Here is a 10,338-nt window from a genome sequence, read left to right as displayed (position 1 = left end):
GCTGCTCTCTGCCCAGGGGCAGCAGTCCCAGGACACATTCCTTCCCACCAGCAGCAAGGTCCTCAGTGCTGCACAAGCACGGCCACCCTGCCCCAAGCTCCTGAGCCACGTAACCCAGACATGGCACCTTCATGAAAGGGGCTTGACTGAACACCCATCACACATGTCCCTCTGAGAAGCAGGTGGGTGCACAGCTCTGAGTGCACATGCCATCATCGCTTGGCATGTCAGGTGAGCTCTGTCAGAACAGTCTTCAAAGAAATGAAGAAGTCATTCTCAGGTTGGTATAAAGAACAGGATTTATTCCAAACATCTTTGGGTACAGACCAAGCAACTTGACTAAAGACAGGACCACAGCAATCATCCAGGGCACCAGAGTTGCCTAGTACAGGCTAGGGTATTTGGATTTGGGATAGGGAATCTGATATCCTACTACTAAGCCTGTGATCCATGCAGTGTCTTTGCTTCTTGTACCACAAAATCCCCTAATTCCCATACCTCCTTTTGTTAGTCTGGAGTCTGGCCGGATTAGTATGGACAAACAGAACACTCCAAAACAGGTGCATGATACAGAGCACAAGGCTGGCTGGGACTGGGACACAGCAGCAGGCTTGGCACAGGGGGCTGATGTGGCCAGGCAGGATGGGGTCACCCCTAGTAGAGAATGTCCTCGAAGCCGAGCAGCAGGAACTGGTGCAGGGCACTGGGCAGATGCAGCTGGGACAGGACCAGCAGCAGCCGGCCCTCCAGGAGGCTCCTGAGCGTGCAGCGAGCCAGGTGCTGCAGGGAGCGAGGTCTGTGCCCCAGGGAGAAAAGGGACTGGTAGAAACATGGGTATTTCTATAGAGAGAAAAAAGGACCAGAGGCATGCACAGCTGAAGATATCACCCTGGGACCAGAGGTAGAACCAGATATCCACTTGCCTCACTATGGAGCATCCTCCCCATCCCCAACAGCCCCATCCCTGTGCCTGCAGCCCCCCTGGCAGCCCCAGCTCCACCCAACCCTCCAGGCCGAGATGGCCCTGGCAGAACCCACCAGAGCCTGGACACGTGTTCCTCAGCAGCAGCCAGCACTGGTTCCCTTACCTGCACCACCTCTGCTGGAACTGCTGCCAGCCAGTCCTCGGAGACGCGCACGTGGCTGTAGCTGTTTACCAGGGCCTCGATGACGCGCGGGCAGCTGTGGCAGCACCGCAGCACCTGGCACGGACAGACAGATGCCTTGAGAGGCCACCTGGAACACCTGGAACAGGGGCTGAACAGCGTTAAAGGGATAAAGGAGGGATTGATTAAAAGGCCTTCAAAGGATGCACCTTGGGCAGCACAAGAGCCTGGCTGAGGCTACACCCAAGATGGACTCCTAGTCACGAGTTGTCATATTTTTATAAGTTTTGGTCCATTTACATATTGGGGTTAATTGTCCAATTACAGCTCCAGGTTATGCAGCCCCATCCTCCCAGTTTGCTCTCCTCAATTCACTGTTGTTTACAGGTTTTGGGCCTGAAGCTGGAATGGTATCCTTGGTTCTGGGGCTGGAAAGGTATTGTTTTGTCTGACTAAGCTGTGAAGAGAGCTTGCTAACACTTTATGCAAAGTTCAGAATTATGCACTAATGCAGTACAGAATCTGGAAAATATGAAAGCTAAAAAGGCATCAAGAGCAGGTGATCATCATCATTTGGCAAGATCCTGCAAGCCCCACTCACCTCCTAAAGTACTGCTCAACCAGATGTAGTAAACCTGGTGAACTCCTGTCCTTCCCTCATTCTGACCCAGGAGAGAAAAACCACTGCAGCTATGGAGCACCAGAACATCCCCCCTTGCAAAGAGGAGGGCTGAGCCATCACTCAACCTGCACAGCATGGCTGCCTTCAGCACAACCCACAGCTCCTCCTCAGACACAGGGACCATCGTGCATGGCTGGGGTGATGATCTCCACAGCTTCACTGCTGCAAGGAGCTCATAAACACCAACCCTTTGCTTTACACCAGACACCTTACCTCACATTGCAGTAGTTAGAGCATAAGCCATTCCAGGGCAGGGACTGGCATTCATTTTGTGATCAGACAGAGCACAGCACACCATGCCTCTTTTGAGGGCCACACCAGGGGCTCAGGGATGCAGGATTGTGCCTCTTTGGCTGCAGAGACATCTGTACCTGTGTCTAGAGCAGCGCTGTGCCCATGTCAAGGGTGGCACAGAGCCGCAGAGGACTTCACAGGTATTTGTACAACATCTCTGGTGTGTCCCACGCTGGTGTAGGTGCAGGTGACACACCAGTGCCATGTACCCAGCAACAGCGCAGCCTTTGGAGAGCACCCCACCCAGGCAAAGCCGCACCGAGGCAGATTTCCCTGGCTCCGGGCTGCCACTCCCCATGGCCCAGGCCAGCAGTAGCTGTCAGAGTCTATTCTGGCTGTACCAGTGATCCTCATTATCTGGCGTTAATAGGAGATTAATTAGTGTTAATTGTTGATTTTCCTGTATTTTCCCAAAGGGGAGAGCAATCTGCTGATCTCCGGGCTGGGTAATTATTGCAGTGCTCAGGAATTAAGACAGGAAATTAACCCTTTGTCTGCGGGTGTTTTGCAGAGACAGCAGGAGCTGGAGGGTGTGCCCCTGAGAAGAAACACCTCCAGAGGAAAAGGACCAACAATTTCTAGAGCAAGTAATTATGGAAACTGGGTGAGTTCTGTCCACACAGCTTAGCAGACAAGCAGGAGAGTAATACCGCAAAACACACCCCAGGAGAAAGCATCAGGGATTCCCATGCCAATAACGCCAGTTCTCCCTTCCCAGACCCTAGGCAGGGCAGGACAGCGAACAGGCTGCCTCGGAACAAGCCCGGCTGTGACAGGAGGGCCCACGGGGGCCCTGGTGCCGCTCACAGCCTTCCCCTCCCACCCAGTCCCCGCACCTTGAGGAGGGAGCCCGGCCAGACGCGCACGGCGCCGTGGTTGAGCAGCGCTCGCACCACGAGCTCCGGGCGGTGCTCCCGCTTGTAGGCAGCCACCTGCAGGATGTTGTGCAGGGCCGTGTTGCCGCCGTAGTTCATGACATTGACATTGGCACCCCGGGCCAGCAGTAACTCCGCGATTTGAGCGTTGGCATTCTTGCAGGCCAGGTGCAGCGGGTGCTGCCGGTCCCGGTCCTCGGCGTTGACGCTGGCACCGCTCTCCACCAGCAGCTGGCACACCCGGTAGTAGCGGTCCATGTCCTGGGGCTGGTGCTGCTGGGCACAGGCAGCATTCAGCGGTGTTTGCCCCTCCTTGTTCCTCACGTCCAGCTGAGCCCCGTGCTGCAGAAGCAGCTGGACGTGCTCTGCCAGGCCGTGCCGCGATGCCACATGCAGCGCTGTGTCCTGCTCCTCCTCCGTCTGACTGTTCACACTGGCACCGTGCTGCAGCAGCTGCTGGACACACCTGTGCGGGCCAAGGCGACTTGCTGACCATTCCTCATCTCCACCTCCCAGCTCCCACATCTGTACCATCCCAGCTTTTCTCCAGAGTCCGAAAATCCCTGCTCCTCGTGCCCTGGAGCAGCGTTTTTAAGCCGGGATGACTGGTGAGCAGAGATGCTGCCACCCTGTGCAGCTAACTCTGCACAGACCTCCTAAGTGTTGTCACACCTGGTGCCTGCTCACACGCGCAGTGGATCTGCACAGGAGCACCCTGAACATTACAGTGTGACCACCGGCTCCTCAGCTGCACCTGCTAAGGACACGAGCTTGAAGTCACCTGCTGGACCTCAGGGGTGATCCCGGTCCAGGACCAGGTACCAGGGCCAGCCCCGTTCGCACCCACCAGCCCATCCTCAGGGCTGACGAGGGACCCCTCCCACACGGGATTAGCCTTGAGGGGCGGGAGGCTGGCTGCTCCTCCCGGCAGGACTCACCCGATGGAGTCGGAGCTCTTGCAGAGGTGCAGGGGCCGGTAGCCCTGCTCGGAGACGGCCTCGGGGTCGGCCCCGGCGCGGAGCAGCAGCCGCACGCAGGCGGGGCTGGCGGCCGCGCAGGCCTCATGCAGGGCCGTCCTGCCCCCCGGGGCCAGGTCCACGGCGGCGCCGCGCAGCAGCAGCAGCCGCAGGCACTCCGTGTAGCCCCGGCCCGCCGTGATGTGCAGCGGCGTGGTCAGCTCCTGCTCGTAGCTCAGCGACCACAGTCCTGCGGGGGAACAGAGCTCAGCGAGCCACATCCAGCCGCGGCGCACAAACACCTGCCCTTTTCCTTGAGGTACATCCCCCTGAGAGACGAGTGTTCCCCCTCAAGGGACATCAAGTCCCTTCCCTGCAAGATGCTGCACTGGGCCTGGCCCCAAGGCAGAGATCCCTGGAAAGCTCTCAGGCCACACAGCCGTGCAGACAGGGAGCTCCAGGGAGCAGCAGCCCGTCGCAGAGGCTGCTCTGGGCACTGTGCCCTTCACCTGTGCCTCAGGGGGGACACGGGGCTGTTGCTCTCTGGGGTGCAGCAGATGAAGGGTCTGGGGCACGAGCAGGGCTGATGGCAGTGAGGTGGCTGGGCCAAACACCGTGTGTGAAGCGCCACAAACACAAGGAACCAGGCCGTAGAGAGGTGTCACAGCCAACTACCACACACACAGGGACTCAAACAAGCCCTGAGCGGGCTGCAGACAACAAGCTACAGCAGAGCTGGACATCTAGAGCCTAGGAGAGAGCAAGGGGCTGAAATGTGCCAGCTCTCAAAGATGCTGACCCAGCACAACCCACCGCTGAGGTGGTGCTTTCTGCTGGCTAACTGCCTGCAGATTCTACAAGAAAAAATCTCCTTAAACTGTGCTTCTTACTGCCTACTCAGACTGAGCTGGAGACATCCCAGACTGCATGGTGTGTTCCACACTGCATCCTCTCAGCTCCTTCTTGCAGAAGTGGAACGTCTGTGTTTTCCAGGGCCAGGTTCAGACTGCACCATCTCAAAGGTCTAACTCCTGTTATGACAGCCATCACAGGCTGTCCTGTTGTGACAGGCCCATCTCAAAGGTCTAACCCATGTTGTGTCAGTCTGGCACAACCCACAGTGGGAGCACACAGCACACAGCAGGCTGCACACAGAGCAGCTCCCAAGCACTTGAGGCAATCCCTGTGGGAAGGACCGGGTTTCCTGGAAGCAGCCTGTGCTCTCAGAAACAGGAACCCCTTTCCACAAGGAACACAGGAGAACCTGACCACATCCCCACGCTCTTGTTCCCGTTCCCACTGCTCTGCAAGACAAGGAGCACCCATAACCCAGAACCCCAGCAGCAGTGCCCCACAGCCCAGGCTGAGCGCCACAGCAGCCGTGCCCCACAGCCCAGGCTGAGCGCCACAGCAGCCGTGCCCCACAGCCCACAGCCCAGGCTGAGCGCCACAGCAGCCGTGCCCCACAGCCCACAGCCCAGGCTGAGCGCCACAGCAGCCGTGCCCCACAGCCCACAGCCCAGGCTGAGCGCCACAGCAGCCGTGCCCCACAGCCCACAGCCCAGGCTGAGCGCCACAGCAGCCGTGCCCCACAGCCCACAGCCCAGGCTGAGCGCCGCTGCTCCCCGTACTCAGCCCGCGGGGGTTGAAGCGGTAATTCTTCCACTCTTCCAGGTCACTGGTGTCAAACACAGTGCAGGGGCTCAGGTTGTTCTGAGGATCTTGGAGGATCTTGGCTATGGTGCCCTGATCCCCAGCCAGCAGGGCCTGCCAGAACACCTGGGCAGGGCCGTGTGCCTGCCGTGTGCGGATGGGCTCCCGGCTCTCGTCTCTTCTGCCTGTGGTGCTGCCCATAGCACCCAAGCAGGCTCTCCTCAGAGAGCAGGACAGGACCTGCTGGTGCACCAGCCAGGCTCTGAGGCACAGCCCCACCAGCAGCCTTGTTTGGGCCGAGAGTCTGCCTGCCTGCCAGGCAGCCCAGGGCGTTCCCAGGGAGGGGGAACACATCACACCCCTCTCTTTGGCTCAGGCTGGGCACAGCTGAAGTCTCAGCTGTTCTATTCTGGGAAACCTTGTGACCAAACACTGGGGCCAAGAGGCTGATAAAGGCTCTCCACTCAGGCAGCAGTACCTCAGCAGTGCCCTGCTGTGAAGGGGAAACCTTCAGGAAGGGCAGGGGAGCTTGAAGGGTAGAAAAGGGGACAAGGCATCACTAAGACAACAGAGAGGGAAATGGTGTCATGCCTACTCAGCGTGTTGCCCAGTGCTGCCCAGACCACAACAGCATGACCCCAGCAGCTCCACACATATCTCCATGCCTTAGTTCACCTCTTGGCTCCACACGTCTCCAGCACTGCACACCCATCTACCAGTTGCACCTGAGCCATTGGAAGCACTAGGAAGATTTTTAACAAGCTACAGGGCAGCTAGTTTTAATCAAAGCCAAAGAAATGGTAGAAATAGGTACAAGGATGGGAAAAATTGGAGGTAATTATCCTTTAGATCCTTTCCACTTCCTCCTCTTTTTTGATATCCAGCCTTGCACAGAGCCCCTGCGTAACTTTAGTGCTCCCTTTCAGCCCTCAGACACTCCCCTGGCTTGGGTGCTCACTGCAGTGCTGTCACCTGAGCTGGTGCTTTCCTCTGAGCCCACCTGGCTCACACAACCAGCCTGCCCACCTGGGTCACAGCAGAGCATGCCCTGCTCACTGGCATTAGCACCGTGCACATATTGGCCACACCATGTGATCTAGAGAACATGTCAAACTGCATGGAAGGCTAGTGGAGTTCAGTCTAATTTTGTGTCATGGAACTACTCAGATCATGCAGCTAAACACCAGTTAAGTGACCCCAAGAGATCACCAAGCAACAATTACCAGAGGACTAGAGCCGAGTGTAAGACAGGGAACTTTACTCTTCTCAGTAATGAAAATAAATGAGCAAGTCCTATGCTGACAGTATCCAGTTTGCTCTGTGTGTGCAAACTTCACCTTGTCTAACTGAAATGTACCTACAAAAAGGTAAAGAAAGGGAAGCCCCTGGCAGATGTTCTCACCTGATGGGACCCTCTATTTACCCAAGGATGTAAGCAGGTATCCCATGGAAGCTTGAGGTTCCCAGTCATGCACCAGGGAGGCAGCAAGTGGTGTAAGTATCAGTCGGACCAGACGGTTTACACTTCCTCTGGGCACCTTAAAATGCCAGAGAGGTGATCTGGGAAGGACAAGGTCACTAGAACCTCCTGTTAAGGTCACTGAGTTCTGGGAACCTGTCCCTGCACGGTCAGTGAGATACAGAGACAAGCCTCAGTAGCACGAAGGTTTGTTTTGGTTTTCTGCATTCTGATCTGACAAATTTGGCAGCACATTTTTGCTCTGTGCTTGAGGAATAATCTTGTTTGATTGGGTTTTTTATGTCTTGAAACTTTGTTGGTTAGAGAAATTTCTGCATGAGGTTGTTTCACGTTGTTCCATTTTCTCTGGGCACAAACCTTTACCAGCAGAGAGAGACTGGCTGCTCCAGTGCCTGCCAGCCTGGCACAAGACAGGAGTTACCACACTCAGTCTGTATTTTACTGACAAGTGATCTCACTTACACGAAAGGTAACACCTTCACTTACACAAAAGGTAACACCTTCAGTGATTCCATTCCTAAGTAGACTGTAACAATTCAAAACCTGGGTCTTACAAATCTTGCAGCTCAGTAAATAATCTTCATCACTCTCAAGTAGGAGCATGTGCCTTGGCAAGCCCATGCACCCTGTTTGTCTCTTGCTGCAGTGGATCCCCACAGAATGCTGTTGTCTGTCTCAGCACCAGGACATTTGGCCTGCTCCCTTGGGAAAGCAGAGCTTTCATTTCAGCTTTGTCAACAGCTCTTCCATTCTCCTATGGGTGGCTTTTGCCACCAGCTAGGACAAATACAGTTAAAGGCCTTCCCCACTTGATGCTCTTAAATTCTGGGAGTCTGCCTGCACCAGGTCACCAGGTGACAGCAGCAAGAGCAAGGGCACACCCAGGCTGCCCAGCACACCTCTGCCTCGGACACACACACCAGCTGTACTGCTTACTGAGGAACTTATGGAGCATGCTGATGAGAAGGCAAGTAAAAGGGACCAGAGAGTGTGGAAGCATGTGTGGTAGCCCCAAGATGTGCCTGCACAAAGTAGAGATGGACAAGTGAGATGTACAGACAGAAAGAAAGACCAAGAATGATCAGCTCCTGCCTCCTGTCACTGAGGAAAGTTTGTTTCCACCGTCTTTCTCATAGACTGGATTTCTGCTCCCCTGGTCAAATCTATGTCACGGAACAGAGCAGCATTCTGCTCTGTTCTCTCTGGTGCCTCTCCACCCAGGCACACTCCCCACCTCACATGTATTTCACATCCATCCCAGCAATCTCTAACAGGACAGTCCTGAGGATGTGCTTCTCTAGCAACTCTTCCAGGGGCCCTGTTCTCATTATTTCCCAATGGATCTGCCTCATACCACCTTCAACAAGCCCACTACTACTTGTTGTACAACCTCAGAGACTTCCTTCCTCACACTAAAGCTGTTCTTCTCACCTCCTTCCACCAGTGGGGATTCCTTTCAATATTTTTCTCAGGTGCCTGAGCCCTATCCTTGGACCCCATCCTGGGCATTTTCTGTCCCCGCCATGTCCCAGTCCCTCATACCCACCACGTTTGCTGCTAGTCCAGCGCAGCTCATCGCCCCTGGTCTCAATGATGAGATTGATGGCCGAGCTCTTGGTGAAGTACTTCTGCACCATGTCCAGGTCTCCAGTGAAGAGTGCATTCTGGACCAGCAGGTCCTGGCACTGCAGTGGCTCCAGGCGGCCATGCAGGTGTCCCCAGCCACGTGGGCTCAGGCTGTGCTCGCTGTGCTGGGAGCTCACACTGCAGGAATCCTTCCAGGGAGTTGGCTGCAGCACTCGCTGAGGGGCAGAGCGGAGAGGAGAGGTGCAGTCCATCACAGGTAACTCACCAGAGGAGGCTGAGCCACACAGTGAATGAGCTATTACAGCAAAGACCCTCTGGGTCAAGGGTCTGTCCTCTACAGGCTGCTCCTGGGTTCCAGCTCCCCTGCATCTGGCTGGACTCAGGCAGAGGCCTGAATCACCCAGTATAAATAGCCTGGCTTGGCAGCTCCTCATCACCATCCCCCCTTCTTCCAAGAGCTTATTTTCAGCTGCTGGGTGCAATCACCAGCACGGACTAGGCACATGAGAGGGGTGGCAGGCAGCCTGGAATGCTCTTTGTGCTTGCTGGCTCTGCAGAGAGCCCCTGCTCCACACAGTGCTCCCACAGAGAGACAGGCAGAGCAAGGTGGGGCAACCACGGCAGGGAGGCAGCTGGGAGAGGGGACTTGGGAAAGGCCTGGATCAGACTCGGGCTCAGAAGTGATAAAGTCCCAAGGACAGAGCTCTTCCCCACAGGCAGCTCCACAGGGACCAAAGGACCCTGACAAGTACCACACGCTGCTCTGGGAATTAGCCCCTTCCTGGGGCAGCAAGGCTGGCTGCCCACAGGGCTGGGCAGGATACAGAAGGGCAGAGAGGGGAGCCCTGAGAAAAACAGCTTGTACAATACTCTCACATTGGTTCCAAACTCTAGTCAAGTTCTTCGTGGTGTGGCTGGAGGTGCTGATCAAACAGGGAGCCAGACTTTGCTTGTGTTCCTGTTGGCAGCTGTTTCCAGAGCAGAGCAAAGAGAACCTTGAAGCTGAAGAGGGTCCATGAACCAGTCCCAGGACTGGGATCATGCCAAACATTCCCATTGCCACAGCACAGCTTCTCTGTGCTAGTGCAGCATGCCCTGGTGCTGGGCTGGGAGCACATTGTTCTCCTGAAGGATGCAGTGGCTGCATCCCCAGCTCCTCTGTGGAGCCGGCACTCTAGCTGCAGAGTCTCCTCCAGCCAGGTGAGGGGTCAGAGCAGCAGCCCTGACTTGGGGAACTTTAAGTTCAGGAAGTCTGTATTCCCTAAGAGATGAGGAAGAGGACAAGCTAAGAACTCTTAGTTCCTCTCCAACCTGTCTTTACAACTTGTGCTGTTCCTGGAACCAATGCCATCATTTTCACCCAGTTAGGGGCTTGGGACCAGAATCCCAAACGAGCCCCTCTCACTCAGCACTGTTCCCACACCCAAGGCCATCCAGGAAAGGTCCTTGGGAGGAGCACCCTGCCTGCAGGTGTCCCCCACCCATTGCCCCTGCTCACACTCAGCATTTCACACACCTGGGTCTGCACGTCCTTGACTGCACCAGCTACCCTGGACATTTTCTCCTGTTCCCATGGCTAACAACAAAAAAATCCCTAAAACCACTTCAAACAAACCAATCAACCCAAAACTACAAACAAAAAACCCACACAGAAAGGAAAAACAACAAAAAAACCCACCAAACCCACAAAACACAAGCAGACTCC

The 10,338-nt window shown here is 55.6% G+C and overlaps 1 protein-coding gene across 1 annotated transcript; it reads right to left on the bottom strand.

Annotated features, from left to right (window-relative positions):
• Positions 1 to 292: 292 nt before the first annotated feature.
• Positions 293 to 8,975, bottom strand: ASB10 (ankyrin repeat and SOCS box containing 10). The gene is made up of 5 exons (XM_054645483.2): positions 8,593 to 8,975; positions 3,896 to 4,163; positions 2,919 to 3,423; positions 1,089 to 1,202; positions 293 to 840 (listed from the first exon to the last, which is right to left on the bottom strand). Exons 1-5 carry the CDS (start codon positions 8,882 to 8,884, stop codon positions 655 to 657), a joined length of 1,365 nt encoding a protein of 454 aa, XP_054501458.1. The 5' UTR covers positions 8,885 to 8,975; the 3' UTR covers positions 293 to 654.
• Between the last annotated feature and the right edge of the window lie 1,363 nt (positions 8,976 to 10,338).

The sequence above is a fragment of the Agelaius phoeniceus genome, chromosome 1, assembly GCF_051311805.1.
Source record: "Agelaius phoeniceus isolate bAgePho1 chromosome 1, bAgePho1.hap1, whole genome shotgun sequence".
Taxonomy (NCBI): domain Eukaryota; kingdom Metazoa; phylum Chordata; class Aves; order Passeriformes; family Icteridae; genus Agelaius; species Agelaius phoeniceus.
This window is presented reverse-complemented; position numbering and strand designations above follow the sequence as displayed.

Excerpts from the sequence above, each read along its gene's own strand:
- ASB10 (XM_054645483.2), bottom strand. The coding sequence starts at position 8,884 with ATGGACTGCACCTCTCCTCTCCGCTCTGCCCCTCAGCGAGTGCTGCAG. Across the intron at positions 3,424-3,895 it reads AAGAGCTCCGACTCCATCGG|GTGTGTCCAGCAGCTGCTGC; the intron begins GTGAGTCCTGCC and ends TGGCCCGCACAG. Across the intron at positions 1,203-2,918 it reads GGCCGGGCTCCCTCCTCAAG|GTGCTGCGGTGCTGCCACAG; the intron begins GTGCGGGGACTG and ends TGTCCGTGCCAG.